Consider the following 27,029-nt stretch of genomic DNA (forward strand, 5'->3'; position numbering starts at 1 on the left):
GTCACTCATGATAGCTGAATTCCAAGCAGGCTTGTATGAAGATTTTAATAGCTAGTAAATTTAGATTTTTTTTTTTTAATTATTATTTGAAATGGCTTTTTTTACCAAGAGCACTCTTTGGGGTAAAGTAGGAAAAGAAAGCTGTTTGTTTTGTTGTTGTTGTTTGGAAAGCAAAAGGATTTAGAAAAAAATTATGAAGCTTTGCTTTTCTTTCCAAGTGAAAATAGTCCTTCTGTGGGAAATACCAACAAAACAATATTCAAGTCATATCACATGACTTGAAGAGACATGCTCACTTTTTGTAAGTGAAATCCCATAAAATACACATTTGCAATTTCACCCAGTTAGCATGCATGCACTTTTATTGGGACTTAAATTAAAAATACAGGAAACCTGACCTGGCAGCGGAGTGCTTATTGCATATGTTCTGTATAGCTGTGCTTCACTGAATCAGCCTACTTATGCAAACTTCATTCCCAATGGGGATGTCTGTACATTTAAAAACTGTTCATCTCTTAAACTGGAAAGAAAAAGAGTTTTTATTCTCTTCCACAACACTTTTCAGCAACAAAAATCAGTTGTAGAGGCAATCAGGTATTGCCTTGTCACCCAAGTTACCCTCACAAATATTTCAGATTCAGGCCTCTTCTTAGCTGCTGTTTATTAGGCAGCATCTTCCCTCCAGCCTTTACATAGGCCTTTTTTTACCATTGTATTCTAAACTCTGGGAATAGTGTGCACTCCTGCAGAGTTGGTTTATGCTATCACTATTCTGTGTTTGGAACATTTGATGTGAAGAGATGAGAATACATACTAGTGACAGCAGACTTAGTGACAACAGGGAACGAGCCTAGGCTTTATTCTGCAAAGGCATCTTTAATTATGGTAATTGTTGAAAACATTAGGAATCTTGTTTAGTCTGCTGCACCAATTTAAATTCAAGTGAAATCTTTTCATTTCTGTGTGAGGAAACCTGAAAGAAAAAATGTAACAGCAGGGTAGGATAAAGGAAAGCAGTATTCCTAATAAATATTCTTTCCATTCCTATTTGGTTCTCCATTCACATTCTCTTAATACATATGTATATGTGCATGTAGGTAATTGAAAAACACATTGCATTCTTTGCAGCCTCACCCATAGCAGTGGTAAAAGTGAATGTGCTTCTGCAATCATCAGAAATAATAGTATAGTATGTTTCTAATAAGCATGTGTTGTAATGCCTGTGTTACAGCGGTAAGGTTTTGCCCTTCTGTGGCTGGTATTTTTTGCCATCATGCCTTTCAAAGATAGATACAATCACGTCTGCTGTGTATTTAGAAACCACGTACAGTGATTGAATCAGTCATTCATGCTGCTGTGTTTCTAGGAGTCATTTTAGGCTTCACTTGATTTCAGTCACAACATTCTTTTACTGCTTCAAGGCATTGTAGAAAACCAAAGTTTAGCTCATGCAGAAAAAATTACCTAAGTCAAGAACCACTGGGTGATCAGTGTAAAAAAATGTAGATGAGATAAGCATGATTTTGGCCCAGGTAACACTTTGTTTGTTGTTTAAACAAATCCCACAAACAGAGAAGGTGGAGGGTTTTGACAAGCGAATGTCAGAGTGATCATGAAGTGTAAGATGTGGTTTTACACAAATGAGACAGTATCCGGTAAACTGCTTCTTAATCTTCTGTGCTTTAGGACTAATCAAATGCTGCATTTCAGTGCCTACTGTAGTTTTGCAGGTATTTCTGTGTGAAGGAGCTTTTAAAAGCTCCATGATGCACATCAGACACATATTTTACAGCTCAACTGGACTGTGCCAAAGCAAAATACCAAATGTGGACTAAAGCCTAAATGTTATGTGAACCCCCTGGCTGTGCTCCTGGGGTGGGTGTGGGCACATGCAGAGCAGTGGGAGAGCCATGGGCTCGCTGTGCAGCTCCCACCCCCACTGTGGGGCAGTAGGGGGTTTTTCCTGTAGCTCCTATTTCTCCTCATTCCCTAGGGGAAAACAGCCAGTGGATCCAGGGACACGTGACCTCACTCATCCCACCTCCCATGGATGGTCCTATAGCATCTCCATGGAGTACAGCTCTGTGACATGCAGCCAGCACAAGCTGCCATCTCCAGCAGTGTTATTTCGCCATCTCAGGGCTTCTCCCGTGCTGCGGAGATGTGGCAGGATTGTACCTTCCCTCTGTTAGCTCAAGTGTTTGGCAGAGCAGGGACTTACTTGGTGAAGATGAGTTTCTGCTTCAAAAATAAAAAAAAACCTGCTGTAAAAATGAAAATCTTACTGCTCTGTAAATGAAAAGTTTAAATAACAAAGCAAAACAGAAAGTAGATGCTTTGCAAAAGGAGCCAAGATCTTGACAACGGGCTTGCTTAAGTCTTTGGCTTGGGATAGACTGTAAACCTAAGTACTCATAATCCACTTTTAATTGAAATTTTGATTTACTGTTCTGCTAAATTTGAGCAACTCCTGAATGCTGTATTAGCTTATATTGTACAGAAATGACTGTAATGTCATTTTTTAGTGTTACTTCAATGATACATATCACTGAGCAATTGCATGTCAGTTTTGTACTGGAGCCTGCAGGCTTGTAGGCCTTTGGAGACTCCTCCACAGACATGCCTGGCACAGAAATATAAGTAGTTTCTATACCCATTCTGGCACAGGTGAATTCCTGCAGCTCATATGGTAAGTACTGATGCATTTTGCATTGCCACATCCCATCAAAATTTGAGGAGAAAGGCTCTGGACCAGACACTGCAGTTAGGATTCTGAGCAGAGCCTTTGGATGTTCAGCTTTTAAAGTGCCTCCACTGCTGTGGCTCCGTGCAGGGGGCTCTGCAGCTCCATTACGTGTGGCAGAACATTTTGGAAAACCACGTTTCAGGGTTAAACTAACCCAGAGTGTCTGAAGAAGAACACAGGCATGTATGCTGGGATTCGAAATCCTGTGTTTTCATCTAAGAAAGCTGAAGGACTTCTCCTGCTCAGAAGACTTTAAACAATGAATGATAAGGATTAGATTTCTGTCTGTTTAGATTTCTTTTAAGTAGGTACAAAAAAATAGAGGAAATGTGGTCAAGAACTTATTTTTGCAGATAGGAGTGAGTGCTCTCTATGTTTTCTGTCATCCAGCAAGTATTGATATCAAGAATGTTGAACACAGGAAAGTTTTTCTTTGAATTTTATTTATAAAGTAGTGATATTTGACTAACTAAAGACAGGCTAGTTTGTCCAGGAAATATTTAATAAAAAGGAAAAAGGGAAGTTGATGTGTTTCTTCTACTGGAATGAAAAATACGCTTTTGCAAAGAGTTGATGATAAAGTATTTCCAGTTTCTGTTTCTGTCAGGCTTCGTAATTGTCAAAGCATTATTAAAAGATCATTTAACTGCTTCTGGTATTTATTAAAATGGTGTTGATATTCTGGGTAGCTTTTACTTTGAGATGGGTTTTGCTACCCACAGGGCCAGATTTCCAACTGCACAGCCTTCACTCACAGATACAGCTTTTCTGCAGCTCCTTTGCCTCCCTGCCGTCATCTGCACAAGTCTTCAAGATGTTGAGCTCCTCTGAAAACCTGGCCACAGTGACTTGGTGGAAGTCCTTTGAATCTGTGGGTGTGTGGCTGTGCTGAGAGCCTGCCTGTGGTGACTAGATGTGCCTCAGTGTTGTAGTTTGCAGCCCAGCGGCACAGAAGTGAAGCTCTTAACATTGTAGAATAGAATAGTAGGATATCTCAAGTTGGAAAGGACCCATAAGGATCATTAAGTCCAACTCCCCACTCCTTGCAGAACCACCCCTTGGTGTACATCTGGAAAGGGTGTGTGCTGCCCACGGCATATTGTTGTCAGCATTCTCCTGACTTACTGCCTCTGCTCTAAAATTATCCCCTGCCCACCATACAGATGGGTGCAGCAACACTTTGCTTATGGCTGCATTGAGCAGCCATGCCTCTGTTTCACCTCAGCCCTTCCACCCACACCTCACTCCCTAAGTTCAAAGATGACATCAGCCCCTTAGCAGAAATGAGGATGCACAGTGTTGCCACTCTGATGTGACACAGCATGTGGCTTGTGCTGATTATCTCCTGACACCTCTCACCTCTCGGTATTTGTTGAAGTTTCCTGCTTGAGGTTGGCAAAATTATTAGCCTAGTCCTTTATGCAAACGATGGTGACTTGGGGGCTGCTGGGGGAGCAGGGCCAATGCAGGGCTTGTGTTGTGCAGGGACCATAACCTGTGGCTGGTGCAATACAACCTCAGCAGTGCCTCAACAAGGGGACGGAGCGTGGCTGAGTCAGGCCTGGAGCCTCAGACCTGCTGGAGGTGTTTTCATCCCCAGGAGCATGTGGACTGCTGCAAAGCCAGCACATGGCAGGACAGGTCAGCAGAGGGGACGGGGTGAAAGGTTGGCCCCAGAGGACTTTTATTTTAGGTGAAAATAGGAATCACAGTTACTCATTTTTACACTATACACTGACACAGTTTATTTCGTTTTGGCCACCCACTGGCTGATTGGTAATTTTGACATTTAGCAGAGTAACTAAAAGCAGGTGAGGTTTTGTCAGAGTCCTGTTCTCATTTATGACAATCACAAAGTTCATCATCACTGGGTGTCTCAGCCCCTCCACTCCCATCCAGGAGCCATGGGAGGTCTGTGGAGGAGCAGAGGAGGCTCGTGTTGCACTCACCAGCATTACATCTTCAGGTGCTGGGTGCCCACTGGAGTTGCCCACACTTCGTGCATTGCCCACACTTTATCCAGGTGACATCCATTTTCAGCAGTCAGACAGAGCCCAGCCAGCTGCATCTGACCTGCACACAGAGTCTGTCTTAATCTGTGTGGAGAGGCATGTGAAGAATGCTGCCTCTCTGTGGTGCTCCATGTTCACCTGGAAGGCCAGGAAAAAGCATCACCTGTGTGATTGCCCTGTGAAAGGCAGGGGTGGACAAGTGCTCTGTAGAAGCCCCTGGCTGTGTCTGAGCATCAGCAATGATCACCCCTAGCAGTTAACTTCCAGTGTATAAAATTATCTTTTCTCAGTATCTCAATTTTCAAATATTCCTCTTCAGATGTAAAAAACCCCAGCCTGTAGTTTTGGTCATTGAACTCCTCTGCATGAGCATTTTGAGGACTCCTTGCCTTGCTTTCCAGTGCAAGCAGGGATAAAGTCAGCACTGGTAGTGTAATGTTGTGTAACATCATCAAAACAGACCTCAGCCCAGTGGATTTTAACATCTGACAGAGGTGACATAGAAAACTTTGGCCAGTGCAGAGTGGGTGTTGTGCACAGTTAAACGTCCAATTGAAGGCAGCAGTGGAGTCAGGTGCTGCACCATGCTCTGGAAGCAGCAGTAGAGCAGCCCAAGTGGGCATATCCCAGGACTTGATTTTCCTATTCAACACTGTAGGATTGAACAAATTGTTCTGGTGAAAAATTGTAACTTTTAAGAATTTTTATCTATCTCTTTCTTTTGAAAGAAAGCTAATGCATAATGTTCTGTACTAGCACAACCCAAAATGCCCTCCACCTACCTTCTAGTTCTCCCCACTTGATTTAGCAGGGTATGCAACAAGCTACTGTATATAATCTTCTGTCTCATAAATATGTGTAGAATAACCTAATAGATTAACAGCTGTTGAAAAGCATTTAGCAAATGAGTTAGCTGGAAAGCACTTCCAAATCAGATAATGTCACTGTCCGAGATTATGTGGTGAGGTGTATGCACAAGGTTTCCATCTCCCTGAGCCATTCTTGTATAAAACTGTACATATTCATCTGAACCTGTAAAAATCCATACACAAAATCCAAAAAGGGCTGGCAGGTAAGCAGGCTTGTTTTAGAGTTAGCCATCCTGATGAGTAGCCCCAGTAGCAGTGTACAAGTAAGAGAGGGCGCATTCAGATACTTGTGCAGATAAAAGTTGCACACACACACATGTGCTCCCTGCAGTGTCTTGATGGCAGGAGGCTTCCTTTGTGTCTGAGTCACCATGCACTGGATTTAGCAACTAAAAGCAAAGGCTTGATAGCAGCTTGACCTTTAAAAGTGTTTTGGCTTAATAGGTGCCTGGGGAAAAGACCAAGTTCACAGACAGCATCTGCACAGGTCCCTGTAGTTGACTGTCTCACAAGATCCCTGGGACTGAGTGCTCATCCCGTGTCGCTGAGGTTGCCATTGCTGCATGTATGTTGGCAGGGCATTTCAGAAAGTTTTGCTCAGCCATGTTGCTCGGTGTTACTGAAGCAGGAATTGTGTTTTGTGAGGGCAGCCAGTCCCTTGCCTCTCCCCAGCACCAGCTGCTCCGCAGTCAGAACAAGGGGTGAGGCCTCAAGTATGCTGGATCTGGCCAGTGCTGCAGCAGCAGCCAGCATTTTGTCTTTGCACAAATCCATGGAGATGTGTCCACATCCCTAATTAGTCTTTGGTCACCCAGCAGCAAAGCAGTGACAGGAGCTGGGGTCACCAGTGCAGTGTCTTTTGAAGGTGTTCTGCCAGTATCAAAACTGACTGACATGGGAGGATTTTAAAGGCACAAACGGCCTCTCAGAGCTCAACTCAGTAATGGAGATTTAGACAGCTAACTCCTCAGCTCTCTTTGAAAGTCCCATCCCAAATTCTTACCAATTGCCAGATATTTAGTCCAGAAGTTGAAGAAACGTGTGTGTGCACATGATGAAAAAAGTAGTGTTTTGATTTTCATACTCTTAACTAAAATCTGTGTGCAGGTGCCAGGGAACTACATCATAGTCTGCACCATGAAAGGAAGCTATTTTGTTGGATAAGCTCAATCAAACTTATGGATAAAATAAATATATTTTAGTGCCATAAATGTCTACACTGATAATACTACATGGAATTGGGAATTTGATAGTTAAATGTTAATCAGGATAAACATCTGCTTAATTGGTAAGATTTTAATTTTTCAGTTCACATATTTTAATAACATTCCTCCCCCCAAAAAATAAAAAAAAAATTAAAAACCCATCTGGATTGCTGAAGTGTAAAAGCAAACACAGGCTTGTTAAAATTGTCAAAAAATACGTATAGTTTATATCTGAGTACTTTCTGACTCCTTTTACTGAATGTGCATGATTTATTATTTTTCTTCTAGGTTTGATATATTAACTTTTTACCTGCTAGAAAGGCCTTTCATTTAAATGTGGGCTTGCAGAATTGGCTGAAATATTTCTCCCAGATTCAGACACACACAGAAGGACCATTGTCTTCAACCAGTGCCTTGGTATGATGTCACAACCCTGATCTCTCTGAGTAAGAAGCTTTGATTTATAGCTAGGGCTGCTGCCAATGCGTGGTTCTCAGAACTTCATATTAAATTAGATGACATAATGACATGAGTTCAGAGTCTAAGAAGGCATCACCAAACCATTGAAAACTAATTTGAAATTAATTTGCTTATCAGACTAATTTAGAACAGTGACTTCCGTCATATTTTAATATTCAAAAACAAGAACTGTATAAAACCATCTGTCAGCTGACCTTGTGCATTGTGAAGTAACAGGCATTAAAAATTTCACTGTACCGAACTTGCATTCTTTTTTACCTTTTTAGGGCAAGAGCCAGATCCTTCAGCACTCTTAAATGAATAATGTGGCTTCTGAGTCTCATCTTTTGTGTTTACAATTTCACAAATTCTGGCTTCATTGCTGCACTTAATTATAGGTGAATCTCAGTGTATCACAAATTCAGTCACAGTTTTTTGTTGTAGCCAGCTGAGAGTCTGCAAGACTAGGTGCTCCCTCAGCACCACAGAGCAGTTCTGAGACAGAATAATTGTTGCTGTTGGGTATGGTTCTGCTGGATTTAAGAAGTGACTCTTTCTGCTGAAAGTGTTCACAGGTTCTGAACAGCTGTGAGGCTTTGCAGTTAATTGCCAGCCCAGGCCTGCTGTGTGACTGACTAGGAGTGTCTCTTTTAGCTGGCAGGGTGTTACCAAGTCATTCAAGATTTGAAATATTTGGGTAAAAGTTAGGCTAATACTGTTTTCTGTTAAATATTATTCCTGAGAAAATTAGCAGTGCTGCCTATATCACGTTGCATCTCCCTCTGAAATACTCACTTGTGGGAGTCAGTGATGATGGAAGTGGATGTGTGTTATGACAGCTAGCTTACCATGCCTCCATGGGGATGTATAAAAGGGCTTAAAACCCCTTTTTCAATCTTGGTTTTGTAAAGACTGGCAGTTCATCAAGCATGAGTCAGTAGATAAGTGGTAACACAAGCTGGCCTGTGATCAGGGCTGTCTGCTGTGTTGTCTCGTGCAGAGGGTTCCCCTGTGAACTGCCTAGGGTTCTCCTGTGCAGAGCCCTGATTTGGACTTGATCCTTGAGAATCCCTTCAAAGTCAGGGTATTCTATGATTTTCTTATCTAGGAGAAAACAGTGAAGGTGGGTACTAAGGTTTGCATCAAGTTCGAAGTCAGGTACAGTTGCCCACCCCAGCTGAGCGTTTCAGTCCCCCAGAAGTCCGTGAGACAGTGGGTGAGGATGTGTTAGTTCCTTGTAGCCTCATTACAGTGTTTGAGTACACAACAGACACTGTGATGGTAAGTGGGTAACCAGTGAATACAGTTACACGCTGTTCCTGCTTTGGTTTGGGGAGGTGTGCCTTGAAATTTCCATAGCTCTTGCTTCGGGCCCTCTAAAGTCTGTTGAAAAGTGGACAAAAACAGTTGCCCTTTCACAGAAAAATGTAAGGTGGTTTACACCAACTTCTGACACAATCAGAATTGATACTTTATTAATATTTATTAATAGTAGTATTTTCAGAATGACCAGATCAGACCCACAGGTAGTTTGAGTTGAGTTTGCAAATCCAAACATTGGCAAAGATTTTTGACCTTTGTTACTCTGTTTGTTGAAGATACATAGGCTGGGGAGAAGCAGGTAATGGGACAGAGCGGCATAAACAAACTATTAACTGATGTAATGCAGCAATTTGTGGTATTGTATCCTCCCCAAGTCAAGTACTACAGTTATTCATGTAAAATACTAAAGCTGAGATCTGGCCAGAAGGGGAATGTTAATGTCTTCCGTTTCTTCTGACATGCTCAGCTCTACAGGTCTGATTCCAGATCATCTGGATCATTAGTAATGGTTTCTTCTTGGGAAAAAAAATTCTTACAGACCTCCTTTCTCTGAACCTGTACCTCCTGAAGAGGTTTGCTGTTTTTTTAAGGGGTTGAGTGGCTGTCATCCCAGTCTGTATGATGCTCACACTCACTCTGCACAGGGTTAATGGCTATGCAGCTGGCAAAACGCAGAAAAGTCAGATACAAATCCCTTCACCATTTCAGCAGGAAAACTTTTTCTGTCTTCTGGTGTGATACTTACTCTAATGATGAGATTAGCATGCAAACAAAATATATGAAAGAGAGCAATGTCTGACTTTCTTTACTGTGTTGGAAAAACACATCAAAAAAGGTAATGATAACAGTTCAGTTGAACAAGTTTGGGCAACTCTAAGCATAAGTAAATCGAGTATTTGTCCATTGAAAGACAATTTGTTTCCCATTACATGAAATAACTAATGCCCATAAGTATTAGTTCAAAGCAAAACAACCCTGACTAGCCCTGACCAGTCTCTGTTTTCCATCTGAATTTGTAGGCACCAGGAGTGTCTTTGGCTGCTGTCACCATCTCAAAGTGAGATTTTGGACTAACAGGTGTGGAATACAGTTCCTGCCACCCATCAGTCCTTCACCTTGTGCTGAGCAGGACATATTGGTGGTCTTCCATTGGCTGTAGTATGTATATTTCAGTGTAGCAACACACAAAAAAAAATTTACAATATTCATGACCACTAACCAGACCTCCAAATGGACCCCATGGCATTGCTATTTTAAAGAAAAGACTCAGACTGAAGTGACAATAAAGTGCAATGGTGTGCTGCAGAAGAGCTACAATGAAAAGCCAGCCTGAGATCAGGAACCTGTCTTCCGTAAAGCCTCCAGCCTGCCTGCCACCAGGGCTATAATCCTTCCCTGGGTTATAACAAGTCAGACAACTCCAGGGTTTATTGGAGTTGTATTGCCAGTGGTTGAGCGTGGAATTATTTAGCACAGGTGTTTCTATAACAGTGATATATTGGGAAAATTCGGTGTTCAACAACCATCATATTTCCAGCTGTGCTGTGGTTAGTGCTAGCATAGTGATCCTAATATAAAACATGTGAGAATATTTGCTAGCTCAAGAACTTGTTAAAGGTATTTTCTTACAATATCTGAGTTGCTGTGTTTATCTAGGTGCATTTCTTCGGTCTTGCATTTTCCTAAAGGGTGTGATAGTGATTTTGTCAAGCTGTCACTGGACGTGGAATCTGTTTCTCTCTAGCCAAGTGCATTAGTAGCCCTGCTAGCCAGTGTGCATCACCCAAGCTGGTGAAAATAAGATTGTGAGAAATCCAATGACAGTCCATCACACCTAGCCTATTTGTCTTGAGCAGCACCTGTGCATCTGTTACATATATAGACCTGTATTTACTGGGGTGCTAGAAATCTTGAAACAAGTGTTGCAAGCAGCTACATGTAAAAGAACATAAAGGGAACAAAGTTAACAAGGGGCTCAGGGACTGTAAAACAAGGGTAGTGAAGTGCATTCACCACCAACAAAATCTGTGAGTGTTAAAAGAGGTTTTATATGTACAGATGGACACGTGCATTTTAAGGGGCTCAAAAAGACTCATACACAAACATAATAAATGGCTGAAAAATGTGTGTTTTGTAAAACACGTGCAAATAAAAATACAATCAGAGACGCTCGTACAACACACATGTATCTGAGCTGAGTTGTGAAAAGTGTTTCATTATTAACTTTGTGCCATAATGGTTTGGATATTAGAATATTACGAAAAATATTCTCTAGTGTCACCAGAAAGTTTTTGGAAAGAAAATAAATGCCACCACGCATCCATACTTGATTGTTGTATGCATTAGAGGTGCATCTGACCAGAAAAAAATACATCTATGGTCTAGCTTGGCTCTATTATTTGTAATTTTCCTGACAGAGAATGTGGGTCAGTTTTGCCTGTATACTGCATCTCTTGTAGGAGAAGCTTCAAAGACGCCTCTCTTTGATTTGAGAGAGAAAGCAAATGTTGAAAAGACACCTCAATTTGACAAAGGATCTTTCCTTGATTGGAGAAAGCAGCTCTGCATTTGTCACCACTGAGCTGATGCTCACTGACAATCATTTCTGTCCACATTCTAGGAGTTTTTAGAGATGTGACTGCTCAGTTAGGGCATTGTTTGGGACAGTGGGTAGAGCAAGCAGAGGTCTAAAACAGGAATCAGTGTTTCTTGGTAGCCAGAGACTGACTAACATTTGTTAGGAGTTGGCATTAGCAAAACTCAAATGCAATTATGTAAAAAAACTAAACAAATCAGATCCTACTCTTTCAAAAATATCTTCATAATTTAAAACTTCTTGTACATAGCACTTTGTCATGTATCTTTGCAACTTTATTTTCATTGAACTCTAAAAGCCCCATCTCTACTTTATTATGCTCCAGTTTACTGCGTGTACAGACATTTATCAAATGGGCCATCGGTAGCTGTAGAAATGTAGTAGTGTATCCAAGTTAAAATTCTTGCCTTGATTACTACAAATCCATGGAGCCCTTGGGTCCAAAGCTTCCACTGAAGCACAGCTATTTGCAAATAGATTTTTATAGCACATTAGTGCTGGAGGAGAGTCCAAAGAAAATAGTCCTTTTCAATATGAGAACCAGCTGTGACTTTCTTGTGCTGATGACTCATTCATTTTTTTTTATAGGGTGGGAGAACTAGGCAAAAGACACACAGAGTCTTATTCACGACGTTGTTTGTTTTGCAAAGGGTATCCTAGCCACAAGCCAACTTGATCATACCAATACGCAACTCATGTTTATTTAAAACCTTTTTTCTTTTAACAGTTCCAATTATAAAAACAGAACCCACAGATGACTATGAGCCTGCTCAAACCTGTGGACCAATGAACCAAGGCTTAAGCCCTCTCTCTAAACCGTACTACAGTCAGCAGATCATGATGCCCCCTGATCCTGGTTCGTGCCTCGTGGCCGGCTTCGCCTCCTGTCAGCAGAGAAACGCCGTGATGTCACCTTCTCCCAACGCAAGCCCCAAGCTGCACGACCTTTCATCCTCTCCTTACAAGTGCATCCCCAACCCGGGCCACAGTCACCTCGGACTTCAGCAGCCCACTGGAGGTGTCCCCACCATACAGGAAGTGCCAAGGTCTATAGTTGTGCACCCAAGCCCCCCCGAGCAATCATCTCACGTCATGCTGCAGCCGCAGGTGAGTCAACATCTGAGCAGTAGCTGTCCCCTTGGTTATCAACAAACACTCTATCCCAACAGTCCCTCTTCTCCAGTTCCATCTGTTACCCAAGAGCCAACCTATTTGCAGTCCTGCAGTCCAACTCACTCATCCATAATGGGTCAACAGCAGCAGCAACTGCCGAAGGTTCACAGAAATGAGTCTCCAACAACCCAACCACTGTCATTGCCAGAGTTGCATGAGGAAAGTAATCATAATTTGGCCCCTATTCCTGTAACGATCAAGCGAGAACCTGAGGAATTGGACCAGATGTACCTGGATGATGGTAAGTCCTCCACGACACAGGTTTGCGTTCACCATGTTGCTCTATCAGTGAGTTCCCTTAAGCCCCCCTTCTTCTGAATCCTGGTGGAGAAGAAGTTCCGTTAATAGCCTGGAAATAGGTGGAAAGGTGCGGACTTTGCTTGGGTTGTCTTTGTACAGGAAAGGGCCCTTTCATTTCATTTGCAGCAATGAAACCCCATTATCTAAGCATTATATGTTGTTAGTTAGCATAGAGCTCTAGCTGCATGACCAATATGTTGTAATAATCTTAACTGTATGTTCTTGGCTTATGCCCATGCCAGTGACCTGCAGTGGAACTGCAGTGAAAACATATTTAACATTGTCCCATTCATAACGCAGTGAAACGTCTGATGTGCAAATCTGTTCACTGAAACTAAATGTTAAACTGCTCTACTTCAGCTGAGAAGGTTCAAATTAAAAATGGAGGCATATCTTTTGGCATCACTTTTCAGCCTGTTTGCATCAGATGTTTAGGACAACCTTTTTTTCCCATTTTTATTGTGGCCTTGCTGCTGCTTTTTCTTTTCTTCTTTTTTTTCTTTTTCTGGTTTTGTGAGATTCTGTATGTATATATATTTTACATGCAGCACTGAAAAGCTGAAATGCTGTGATAAACCTGTAAGACCCAAATATTTATTAGTTGAATGTAATAAAAGAGAAAATATGAAATTTGGTTATGTGACCTTAATGAACTGCAATTGAGCATTTGCTGCTAAGAATCCCAGTACTATTCTGGACCCTTACCTTAATGCAGGATGGGAATTCCCTTCCAATAGCCACGTAACTTTATATGCCGTGCTCATTGAAGAAAGAAATGCCACTTAAATGGCTACATTGAAACTACTTGGTGCCAAGGAACAGCTGAATGTTATTGTCCTTTAGGGAGAATTTAAGGACAATTCATTGCACTGTTTTGTTTTGTTTTTTAAAAAAAGGACATTTTGTCATTCTATTTTAAACAGCATGCTACTCACTGAATTAGGATTCAAAATTAGTGTTCTGGAGCCTGAGTAGCAACTCTTTGCTTTTTAACTTTAGGAAAATTATTTTTCTTCACAGAAGTTGTTACTGCTTACCTGATAGAGAGAGCTAGAGAACTTTCCCTAATTAGGAGATAAGGTCAACAGTTTTGCACAACACATCTTTTTGACAAGGTTTTCTTCATACAGTGTGCATTTTTATCACTTACTTATGCTGCAAGGAGCATGATGTCAACAAGGTATATGAGAAATGTACACAAACAAAAAAAATTTGGGGTTTGAGAAAAACCCCAAAGTTTAGATAACTCTAAACCTAAACTCTGCTTTTGAAGAAAAGCACAAGAAAGGGGCAGCCTTCCTGCCTTACCTCTCAAAAATCCCACTACCTCTTCTCAGACAGAGCCATGAAAGCTGCCTTTGCCTTTGCTTCTTGCCCCACTCTCAAGGGCTGGATCCAGCTAGTGGGAGTGGTTCCATGAGCCAAATGACAAAGTGTAAATGGTTTTGCCTTTAACCTCATCTCTGTTCCATTGCACTCCAGTCCTCTAACCGATGATCAGAACTAATTGTAGAAGCTACCATGTACATCTGCACTGATACTTGAGGTTGACTTTGGAGACCTCTTCAGCTAGCCAAATCCAGATAGACTTCCCTTTGGCATCCAGCAGGCTTTCAAAATCCTTCTGTGGCTAACCACAACAGCTATAGACCAAGAAAGATGTGACGGTCCTGATAATGGTATTATACTAGGAGGAAGCCCAAGCCTTTGTGGTTCAATGAATTAAGTACCACCAGTTCCCACTAAAGAGGTCAATCAGAAATGGCTAAAATGATATTTAGGTTGTCTCAGGGATCACACTGATGGAGCTCTACCCACATGAGCTGCCTTTTCCTATCTAAACTTTATCTCACTGCCTGAAGAAAAGGTCATCCACTCTATGTATAGCTGAAGTGGACTACTACCCTCTTTGTATTTGTCTCAGTATCTGAACGAGGGGCTAAAGGCAGAAAGTGTTTCTTGTTGGATTTGTGCTGGCCAAGACACCCTGTTCAAACCATGCAGAGCTCTGGCATGCCTCAGACACGCAGCACAGGAGCATGAAGCTGTGAGTCAGTCTGGAAGCCTGTTTAGGTATATACTATATGCATTTCATGAAGGCAGTGTTTTCACCACCACTGCAGACATAGGTTTCACATTACATTTAATCTGATGGAACTGCAGGCTCCTATGGAAAGGGTGGCCTCAATCTGTCTTGCTCTGTCACGTGATGAATGAAAAATGAAAAATTGATGAAATAATGAAAAATTAGCCTGCCCAAAATAGCAAAATCCACACAGTTGGGTCAGCTCATGGAACCATGTCCCCTAGCTAGATCCAGCCCTTGAGAGCAGGGCAGGAAGCCTGGTGCTGTGGGTTGAGGGTGCTGCCAGGTCACTCTGGGTGGCAGAAGCCTACCAATAGGCCAGAGCAAGTGTGAGTTGAAGCCACTTCTGATGTGATCTTATCCTCCCCAGCTACTATCTAAGCACTCATCCTGTTTTGGTTAAAAATCCCCTTCACCTGTCAGTTCCAGAAGGGTGACGTCTGGGCTCCCTCTCCCAGTCTCAAAGGGCATTTTGGCCACTCTGATGACTGCCTGGAAACCACCAGTGATTGCATCTGGTGTCCCAGGGGGTGCTGCTCACTGAGATCAGCAGGGAAAAGGCCAAGCATGGATGCAGCAGCCCTGATACTGTGCCTGGTACTGTTTCTTTCACACCTCTGACCATAACAGTGAAACAAGGGACCACCGTGAGTTTTGGCGAGTGGCTTGTGCCAAATAGGAGCAACTCGTTTTTCCATGTACCTGACTTTTTTTTTTAACTAGCAGCTTTTTGAAGGTATCACCATTTTTAATTACTAGTATTTACACCTCTAAGTGTTTTTCTTGTTGGAGGAGTGGGTGGAATATCTGTAGCACTTGTGAACAATATGCAAGCCAGAGACAGGTCAGGTGTACTTAACTGCTTCCCTTGCATGCTGCTTCAAGTATAACAACTCTTTTTCTCATCCCTGATTAATGAAATATTTTAATGACACTAAAAATTAAATTCTCAAAGCATCCCTCATTTTAATAAGTATATCCTCACAGGATCTTGTAGCTATTTAATACATCCGCTTTAATCTAAAAGTATTTAAGAAATGTGAGGTATTGACATCTACCATACTTAGGGGACTGCCAGGAAAAAAAATATCCAATTGATTTTCCCAGATTATAACTGATAAAATTTTGGTTGCTTGTTTGCCACTTTAGGAAGGTTTGATTTATGTATCTAATATACACAGAGCCGTTTTGGAGCAGAATAAGCAGAAATCATTTGGTTTCAGCTTATGGGTTCAAAGTAATATTCATTCATTTAGTTCTGGAATATGTCCAAATATAGACCATTTACACTGCAAAGTATGTATGGAAAAAAACAGTCAATTAATTTATATAAATAGAGATCCTTTATATGACATTTTTCTGCCTTGGTAAGAGGTGCGTAGCTGAAGTAATATAAAGATAGCGCATGAAGAGAATTCCATTTTGCAAGTAAGTTCTGGTCTTGGCAGTCTCATATTAAATCAAAATCTACAGTAGCCACCTGGGCTACTCATTAAATGTGTTGTCCATTTCAGCATGTGAATATGTGATTCCACATATAGAACGTATTTAAAACTCACGCCGTAAAGTGATACCTGATATATTATGGCTGTGCTCTCGATACTGAAAGGTATCTGGCTTCGATACCAGCACCCGTTTCAAATCATTTTGAGTTCAGCCTCTTAGCAAAGATTATGGCTGAGTACCTTTGCTGCTTTTACAGGAACATTTGATTAAAAGCAGTTGAAATTGTGACATTTATGCCTGGTTTTGGTCCTCTGTGAGAGGCCATGGTCCTTTGGAGAGGGAGAGGGAGTGTCTCGTGTCCTCTGCACCAGGAGCTCCTGCAGATACCGCCAGGACACTGGGGCACCCTGGTAGGTGGTGCTGGGACTCTCCATGTCCTTGTACCACTCCTGCCCTAGGCAGTGAAGCTTAAGTGATGTTTGCCTTTTAGATCTAACCTGGGAAGAGTTTGGGGTGCTGGGTGCTAAAGCTCGTGGAAAGTCATTAGGCAGACAGGCTTGAGGGACCTCTTAAGTACAAATCTATGCTGTAATTTCTTTTAAGAAAATGCATGTTATTTAGGTATTGATGTGTCTGCTATACAGCCTTTTGAGATGTGAAATGGAATTAGTATTGTCCAAAGAGATGGGTAGTTTGGGGAAGCTGCAAGTTGATAAGAATTCTTCCTGGTCCCTTGAACCAGATGTGAAAATTTTCCTAATTTATATCTTTGATATCTTTATATTTTGAATGTGCTTGTCTCTGCAGTTATCTAACTAGCACTTGGGTCAAAAGCTATGCCAGTCTGCTCTTGAACTAATCCTCCTTCTTTTGTGTTGACTAGGGCAGCTCAGGCAATTTTTCAGAATTTTAACTGCTTTTCTTAGTGATAGAAGAAACCCGAAGCCAGAGGCAGGAGAGTGGAAATTTACACAGCTTTCCGGATGTCCAGGCAGCTGGGAACTGGCCAGGCTCACAACAGGAGATGCTGTAGGTGACTTTAAATCACCTTCCTCATCCCCATTTCCCTTTCCTGGACCTAGTGTAGCCTGTGTGAAACACAGAACTGAGCTCCAAGTCTTTCATTTCACCAGGACGGATGATGCCAAGAAATATTTTTCAGGTTGTAACTGGCATTCCCACAAGCTGTTAGATATTTTACCTGCAGCAGAATGACACTCAATTGTGAAATTATTTTTCCTGCTTTTAGAAACATCAAAGAATGTCGTTTTCATTACAGATGAAAATGAAGCTATTTTGAAAAAGAAAGGGGGAAACACATTGATACCAACAGAAAAAAAATGTGTGACTTATATTCTCAGCAGATTTCAAAGTGTATTGTACATTCTGTAATCCCATTCGTTATATTAGTGCACAAAACTTTACAAAAGCATTTTGTAATTGAAAGCAAAGCAGCATCCTGGAGGCTTCTTTAATCAAGGTGCTTGTTACTCAGTGCTTGAGTACTGAAGGCCTGGCTTCTAATCTCAACTTTTGAGATGCAGTGGCAGCCTTGCTGAAATCAGGAGCACACTCTCATTGCTGGCCATGAGGCCAGAGTTCCACATGCTGTTGAAAAAAATTTTTCCAGAATGTCCTGAGTCTTGTGTAGGAGCCAAAACTGAAATAGCAGCATCTGAAAGACAGATCTCCTGTCTGAAGTTTTGTATATTAATTCAGCCTCCTCCTCTCCACATGAATGCTTTCATAAAGGTCTCTATCCTGATCAGATCTATAAATCTTTGCATAGTAAGATGAAAATACACAGGCCATAAACAAAGGCATCTGATGTTTGGATATGTGGCTAGCAGAAAGTATCAGAACCACATAATCATCTTTTCTAAAACAAGAAGGCTTTTGTTCTTGTGATTGTCTTTGCACAGCTGTGAGTTTTATAGCACCATGCCAATGAATGCACTCATTGCGACTTGTATTTTACTCTGAAAAGGTAAATTGGGAGTATTAAGCTCCCAATAAGTATGTAAAAGTGGCGAAACCACAGGTAAAGTGTTACTGAAAGCTGCAGTCCTGCCAGCCATTTCATTTTGAGCATGGCTCTTTTAAATATAACTTTTGCAGTAAAAGCTGTAACTCCTGGATGTAATATGAGCTATTGCTAATGTCATTCCCATGAATTGCTTACAGTGTTGAACCGTTAGATGTCTGACAAGTCCATATATCTCCTATACAGTATATATGAAAGTTTTTTGCGTCTAAACCATATGTTCTTTTTTTACTCCTCTATATTCTGGAAATGCACGTGGTTTGGTGATATAGTTTATTTGAACAGGAACCATAGCAGACAGAATTATTCTTTTGCTGAAATGTATCCTTTTTCATACATCTCAGCTTCATGATTAAAGCGATTGGCTCTTAAGGCGTTAAGTTTAGTCTGCTTCTGCCACAATGATGCCTTTGAAAACTCCTGAGTTCACCCAGTGATTTCCAGTAGTCCAAATGTCATTAGAACAGCATGCAGGTAGTCTGTAAAGTCCAGTAACACTGTCTACACCTTTGGCTTGGGCGAGCTTTTCCCTTCCTCCCTCTTGGCCAAGCTTCGCAGCTCTGGGAGAAAACAAATAGCTTTCCTCATGGAAAGTTTTACTTAACCTGGCATGGTGCCTGAGCCTAGACCCTCCTCATCTCTAATGATGATTGAAAGTGTACATGCTACTGTGATAAAACATGCTGAGCATTAACATTTGGGGCTTGGGTTGTAGGCGATGAGTAAGGGAGGGCTGAAGTAATGCGTTCGAGTCAGACCTTTGTTGGACTTGCACGTCTGGGTTGGAGGGGGATCCTGTTACACGAAACCACACACCCACGGGAATGCATTTTGCTGTTTTCTAGCAAGTTTGATGAATTGGGTCTCCCAGGAGGCCTGCCAGAAGAAAGCCCCCAGAAGCACAGATGACCAGACTAGGTGTCTTTCCTGGTTTTCTGTAGCCCCAGGTGTGCAGGTGCCCACAGAGCAGAGCTGCCTACCTCTTAGCTGTGGTATGCTGTGAAACATAGTAGGGAACTTTGCTTTCTTTCAATGTCAGCACTTACATTTCCAGGGAGGTCCTTGAGCCTCAGGCTTTCAAGAAAGTGCCCAGTGCCTTCAGAGAAGTCCTTAGTGGCTCCAGCCCCATTCAGTGATGCCACACACTGGTGGAGGGAGCCGGAGGCTGACCAAGGGGCAAGAAAGCTGCAGAAAGCAGTGTTGAAAAAGCAGTCTTTGGCTGATGTGCATCTGCACATGCACCTTCACGTTAACACTTGGAGTTATTAAGTGTTTGTCTGCAGCTGTGTTGCTCCCCCTCTTTCTAGCTGAGACCAGCTTGGAAGAAGTCACTTCTCACTCCCATGCCCGATGCATTCTTCCATTTCTGTATCAATGACTGTTGGTGTTGCCGCTTCAAATGGCGAGGGTTTTGTTGGTTATTTTTTGTAAGCTTTCCCTGGGAGACCGGAGCAAAGAAGTTGCTGTATCTGAGCCTTGGTAACAGTTACATCTGCTTTTAACCCTGGAGAAGTGCCAAGGAAAATACATGGCTTGCAGAAGCGCAAGCTTCGTGAGAAAGTTTTGTTCAGATGCAAATTATTTTAGGAATATGTTGTTTGTTTGAATCCTTTCTGCTGAGCTGAGCAATATTAGCTGCTCAGGTGTGGCCTTGTGCCTTGGTCTCCGTGCTCTCATGTCCTGAGCCCCTTCTGTCAAAACATTCGTGGGGAAGTTGTGGTGCAAGCTCCTTTTCTCAAGGGAGTAGAATATGGCACAGGCCCCCGCAGTGCCTCTGCGGAGCTGGGCTGGCAGCTCAGCCCAGCAAACACATCCGTGTCAGAGGGAGCAGCCTCCCTAACTTCACGCACAGCGCTCTTGAGAGGTACTGGAAGGCTGCTGGATCCCCAAGCTGTGGAGGGCCTGCCTCTGCTCCCACTTAAGTCAGTAACACTGTTCCCTTTGGGTTCGTTGGGAACAGGACCAAGCGCGTGGCTGGTAGTTAAAGCACACATAATAGTTGCATTCATGGAAGCCTAGTCCCTGATAGACAGGCAGAGAGGGAGTTTTTCCAAGCAGATTCCTACACGGCACCACTCATTGTTTCACTGTGTCTGCCGGACAGCTGGGGGCTGGGGCAGGGGCCTGACAGTGGCTTGACCATCGCTGCAGAGAGCAGGCTGCTTGATAACCTGGCTCCGGGTCCTTCCTCCTCTCTGAGGAGCTGATGCTGATTGCAACCAGAGGGGGCACAGGCTTCCACAACAGGCTTATCACCAGGCTGGGAGGAAGCTTATGAAAAAAAGCAGACCCTCAAAATGTTTCCCTCCTCCTCTCTTACTGAGGAAGTCTGCAAAGCCTGGGTATTGAAAATACCTGGGAACAATCAGTGAGTAAGAAATACAGTAGGAAAACTGCAGTCCTGTTCCTCGCTGGCCAACCTGGCTGGGTTTGGCAGCAAACCAGGGAGCTGGACCAACCCTCTATCTCCTCTACAGGCTTCACTTTTAGGTCTTCTACATTTTGCCCACCATGAAACCTACTGAAAGACAAATAGCAGAAAGCTGAGTGAGATGGGGCTCCAAGTGTGTCAAAACTCTCAAACCATATTGTTCCTGAAAAAATAAGTTGCAGTATGAGCACTGGAACTGTCCTGAAAAAGCAATGCTGCAGGTTATCCAAATCCATAATTAGTGAGTTAATTCTTTGATCCTTATGTAGTTATAGCTCATTATCTAAGCGTCATGTGAACACAAGAATGTTCTTCACTTGTCTTTCTTTGTACAACTAAAACATGACTTCTCTACTTAATTTTGACTCTTCTGCAACCATACTGCTGCAGAGAATGCAGAAGACAAAATTTTATTATTCATGTTGGTATGTCCAGATTACTTTTGATGTCAGATTTCTGTGGGAGCTAGGGCTGAAGATCTATTCCATTTCATAACTCTTGTGATACCTTTGGGGTTGCAGAATAGGTATTGCTGTAGATATTATGAATCCATTTTGATATCCTGGGAGCAGCCGTCAGTTCCTTTTCTAGTGCTTCAGGGAAAATATGTGTTTCAGTGTCTTCTGCAGATTACTTAAGAAGTAGAAAAAACGCTATTTTGGGTCACAAGAGAAGCCTCCAAAAATAACTAACTGAAGAATACTTATTTTGACCTTTATTTCTATCCTGCATATGCAAATCCATACACAGATAAAATATCTGAATTTATCTATAAGGCCTTGTGTTCTAATTCTTTTACATCTTTGTAGTTGTAGTGGGTGAGAGTGATCTCTTGTACTCATGACTGACTTCTGAAAATCCTGCTGGTGCCTGTTGAGTAAAACCTTTTAGAAACATGAGGTCAGGTGGAGAAGCCCATCCCTTGGAGGTTCTGTTGTGCACAGTCAGTTCTTGAGCCATTGCAGCTCCATTGTCACTAGTGCTGGCATCTGAGCTTTTGCTATCCAGTTATTCTTTTGGTAAGCTGAAGTGACTGGCAATCTCTTTGCTGTTAGTTGACATGTTTTTTCCTCTGTGATCACTGTGTTCCACCAAGCTCCAGGCTGCACTTGTACTCAGCTATTGGCTTGAGGCCTTTCACCCCGGCCATCTGCACGAGGCATTAACAACTTCTCCAGGCATCTTCTTCTTACAGTAATATCTTTGGGTCAGTAGTACTGGGAACTTCAAATGTTCTTCACAATCTAACGTGACTTTATATTAACTTGCCATATAAAAAGAGAAACTGGTTCTGTTTTGTTTTTTTTTTCAATTGCACTCTTTGTTTTCTTTGTTCTGAGAAACCTTCCTGACTCATTAGCTGCTCACCTCTGCACGACACACCGTGGGTCCCAGCAGCCAAAGGCCAGAGCTTCCTGAAGCTGCTGGAATTGATGCCTCGCAAATTCCAGTTTTCCAGTTTTTCTTGAAATGAGTCAAAGTTTTGCCAAGTTGTACCTCAGCCAGACACTGCACAAGATCTCTCTGGAAGGACCACCAGAAATGGAGATGGCTGTGCTATTCCAGACCCTGAGCTCCTAGGTAACTTTGAAAGAGTTCTCAGGCATTTTTTTCTTGGTTTTTTCTTCCCCACAGAGAGTGTGTTAGGATGAGGAAAGATCACAGTACAAAAGAAAAAGATGCAAAGCTGATTTTAGGGTAGAAAGTGCCATCAGCCACAAAGACTGCTTTTTGCATCAGCAGACAAACCCAGGGGCAATGGCTGCTTCAGAAAACTTTTCAGGAATTCTCCCACTGTCTCTGGAAACCTGTGCCGGACATTTACAGGGCAGAAAAGCACACTACCATCTATTTAAACCACAGACTCATACTTGAATGAGCTGTCACCACTTGGTAGGAACCCACAAATCTCCATTGTTACCAGACAAACTCCTGGTTTCTGCCCTATTCAGCACATAGAGTTGTAGAGATGAAGGTGACCATGGCCTTTGGGGTTAGAGGGTTCAGACTTACCTTTTTGCAATCTGATATCCCAGATATTTCATGCCATTTCAATGGCAAAGTAAAGTCTTAAAGAGGAACCAGCAATGCTGAAGTCAAGGAAAGGTTTGCCAGAAGGACATGCTAATGTGAAAGCAGCTCCTTGGTGCTATTTTAGTAGCTAACTCACAATTCCAGAGATAGCTGCAGCCCTCAGCTTAATTGGTTTGAGCTTGCTGGCAGAGGCAGATCTGTGTTGCAAGACTCCAAGACCCCCAGTCAAAGCTGGGGCTAAAAAGGATTCAGCACGTTGGAAGGGATGGGGCAATGAGGCCCTTTGTGACAAGTACAGGCAAGTGCATGTGTGTCTGTACATCTACTCCATTTGGGAAACTTAGTAAGGAAGGTAAAATAGCAGCTGTCTCATGAAGCTGTAGCACCATCAGCAAGCATTTTAAAGTTTCAGACTTCGAGTATGAAACTACCTGATGGCGTAATTAGAGTGAAAGAAGGCCTGAGAAAAAGAGAAATGAGAGGAGGGTTAAATATAACATCCCCATTAAAAAAAAAAAAAAAAAAAAAAAGCATAGATGAATTCTGGAAGAAGAGGAGAAAGGAGTGTGGGTGTGGGGTGTGAGAGAGAGGAGTTTGTCTAAAAGTGAAATGGTACAAATGAGTAGTAAGAGCCCAGGATTTGACTGCGTTGGAAAAGTGTGTCTAAAGAATACTTTGCCCCAAAATAATTTAAGTATAGAGAAAAATGAGAGAAGATGATGAAATGAGCATTGTGCTCCTTAAACTTACAGAGATCCAAGGAGAGAGGGTAGAGGAGCCTCTCTGTCTGTTGGTCTGGATTGAGATGGCTGCATTGCCTGCAGGTGGAAAGGTTTGGTGGGCAGCTGCCCCAGGGCAGGACATTCAAATAACTCCATGGCTTATTTCCATGTTCTGTAGACAGGTTTTCTAAGGGGCAAGGAAAGGGCTTCAGAGCTGCCACTGGGTGGAGAAAGCTTCCTCAAGGAGACCAAAAAACCCTCAGAAATATGGTAAAAATGAAGAGGGTGGGAAGTAGTCTTTGAATAAATATAGTCCCGTCACCTGAACTTAGTGAGAAATTGTCATATCAGTTTTAACACTTAGAGTGTAACAGGGCATTCAGTAAAAATGAGAAAAATAAGAATATATGATCCATTTATTTTTCCCCAGTTGGAAGCTACCCAGAAAAAATAGTGCTAGAAGGAGTAGAAGTGATCAGACCTTGACAAGGCAGTTGAGAATTTGTAAAAGCTCACTTTCAGGATATACAACTGAAGAATAGAACAGGAAATCCCCTTACTTTGCAACTTTTGAAAGATGGCATTCAAGTTACATTTAGGATGTTATCCAAGTGCCACAAAATTTTTTTTCATCATCTTTGATGGGTGTTCTAAAACAGGATGTGTTAAATCAGGGAAAATAATAACAGACTCTCAAGTCAATTAACAGAAGATTCACAACAGGTTGTGAATCACTATATTAAAGAGTCAATTAGAGTCAGCTATTTACATAAAGGCAGAGTAGTAGCAAAAGAAATTTTGAACTAGAAAAAATCAGAACATCTGCTGAAGTTTCCAAAGCTATATTTAATGTTATCTTAGGAAAAGCACCTGGACTGAATGGTATCTCATCACAAATTTTTAAGTGTTTCCAGACCAAAATCACTCGGATACTTCTAAAAAAATGAATCAGCTGCTAAAGTAAAAGAGAAAACTCCTTTCTAATCCCTTCCTTTCCACTGAATTTTGTGGGATGGGGAACATCACCATCTTAAACCATAGCACCTTCTGCTGCCATGAACTACTTTGCTGGAACCCTGGCCTGCCCTTGCATAACAGTACCATTAGCTAGCTGTAGGGTAGGCTTTATTATTATAACAAATATTTTGGATTCAAGCACTCAGCACAGAGTAGTGTATGAAAAGTGAGCAGACTTTGATAGAGATGCCAGATTTCCTGCCAAGAAATCTACAAATGGATGGACCTTTTCTTGGTTTGTCAGATGAATATTCAGGGAAAAAATCTGCTTTTGAAATTTGCAGCAAGCCTACTGTCATTAATTTTAGTGAGGAAGGGGGTATGATACAGGGCTGTCTGCATCTCATGGTGTGAGCTGTGACCCTAAAAACTTTTGGTCAGCCAGACAGAGGTCAGCCAGATGCATGCCTGATGTTTCCATGCTATTTTTATGGTTTCTCTGGTAGTAACATCTAAATTTCTGTAGCAACCAACATAATTTCTCTGCTGTCAGTTAAGAGCCTGCTTCAGGGAGGAGCTGGCAGATGCTTGTGACGCCAGATGAGGCTGTATCATGCTTTCTGTCGTGCATGATCCCCTGAGGGATGGGCCACCACCTCCCTGTGCCTATTTTTGGAAAAATATCTGTGTTCAGAAAGTTGTCTGAAGACAGATTTACATCTCATATGAAAAACTTTCATTGGGGGAAGCACCACTGAAGGGGGAAAACCCCACATCTTGTGACACTAAAATAATTGTAAGAATTCTTCGCTGAGATGTGTAGGTGGGAATATTTCTCATAATATGGAAAAGACATCTAGATTTTACATTGCTGCAAAATTAAAATCTTATGAATGGGACAACTTACCATTGGGTATTTTTGATAGAGGCAACTGGAGTAACTCAGCATAGATCCATCCAATTGTAGTGCAGCTGCACTGATTTCTACCTGTTCAGACCCAAAAACAATTTAGGTAAGAATCAAAAGCTGCAGGGATGATTATTCTGGCTACATCCTTACTTGAGATTACCTTTCTTTTAAGTACTAACAGACATTTCTATGTATCTTTCTCTTTTCCTTTGCAAACTTTTATTTCTGTTATTTATCTGTGTCTCACATGCCAATGGAAATCAGAAAAGGAAATTAATTTGTATGAATGGGCTTCATAAACTTCATGATTTACCAGTAATGAAATCCGGGTTTGCAGAATGATAAATAATAGGGCTTTTCCAAAATATCTTAATCCTTGGCTATGATTAGTGGCATGAAATGAACCATTCTTTCCTACGTGTCTAAAGTCCAAGTTGTGCTCCATGTGATGTTCTTTCCAGTCTCATGTCAGTAAATAATTGCCATGCTGCACTTTAGACTGTCTCTGACCTTCACTATCCTCGCTATTCTTGAACAAAATTTAGGAATTTTTGCAGATTGATCTCCTACTGTGATCTGATCTAGTCTAGTTTGAAAGGAAAGCTTGTTAATCCTACTCCCAAATTCCTTACCCAGTTTACTATAAATGTACTGCTCTGTAAGCATACGTAATGCAGCACAGCCATAACAGTGCTTAAAACAGGATTAGGCAATGCCTCATATTTTCTAATACTTCTACAGGAATACAAATTCACTCTCTTTGTATTGTCAAGAATAACTTTAAAAAAATGGTTTAGCTAGTTTCAGTTTCATGATTTTTTGCCAGAATATTGTCTAGTCTGTCTAAACTTGGCCAGTTTGTTTAATTACCTGAATATGAACCAGATATTGTTCATATCTTAAGGAGCCTCTTTTGAGGATGGGAAGAACCAAGTACCTTAACATGATCTTATTTTAACAACTAAAATTTGGCAGCTGTGCTGTGTACTCAAGTGAAGCAAAGATTTTTAGTTCTAGAGAAATGGTTTAAAATCATCTAGAAAAGAAAAACTGCATGCTGCTACTAAAACCCTGTGCATGGTTTTCCACTATTCCCTAGAAAGTGGGTAGGGCTCTAGGATCACATTGTACCCACATGCATATGCACTAAAACCAGCACACTGAAGTAAACACAGAAATGTGCTTGTCCTGTTTGAGTGGTGGAAATCAGAAGTCTGCTGACATCAGAGAAATCTTGAGTGCTTCAAAATTCAGGCAAAATAGGAGAACACATCTACCTGCCTCTTTAGCATATCAGCTTTAAAACATTTCAAATGATCTTTTGGGAATAATGAAGAAAATAGAGTGTTTCCAATACAGTGACTGGTATATTTTTTTCCTGCCAAGCCATCAGCCCAGTACATTGCATATTTGTAGACTACCTTTGCAGATGTCTGTCTGTGTTTAACAAGAACTTGATGCAAGGCTCGTGGAAGCAAGTAGGAATTCTTCAGTTGTCTCCTGTGCTCTTTGGATCAGGCTCCAATTCACAACCACGATAACCTTCACTTATTAATCTTTTAAAAACTCCTGTGTTGAAAATAAATAATGCATGAAAAGCTCTAATATTGTGTGAAAATTTCAGGACCCAAAACTTGATGCAGACACAAGTTATAGCTCCCAGAGTAACTGTAGAATTACATTAATAAGTTAAGTTCAATGGCACATTCAATAACC

The 27,029-nt window shown here is 41.7% G+C and overlaps 1 protein-coding gene across 1 annotated transcript in view; it reads left to right on the top strand.

The window, feature by feature from the left end:
• Positions 1 to 27,029, top strand: part of NFATC1 (nuclear factor of activated T cells 1) — a 110,087-nt gene that overhangs the window by 65,754 nt on the left and 17,304 nt on the right. The window contains exon 9 of the mRNA XM_054284833.1: positions 11,938 to 12,624. Coding sequence (XP_054140808.1) covers positions 11,938 to 12,624 — 687 coding nt within the window. The remainder of the gene's footprint in view (positions 1 to 11,937; positions 12,625 to 27,029) is intronic.

This window comes from Melozone crissalis, unplaced genomic scaffold (genome assembly GCF_028551555.1).
Source record: "Melozone crissalis strain CALT ecotype California unplaced genomic scaffold, PUWL_Pcris_2 ptg000042l_1, whole genome shotgun sequence".
NCBI lineage: Eukaryota > Metazoa > Chordata > Aves > Passeriformes > Passerellidae > Melozone > Melozone crissalis.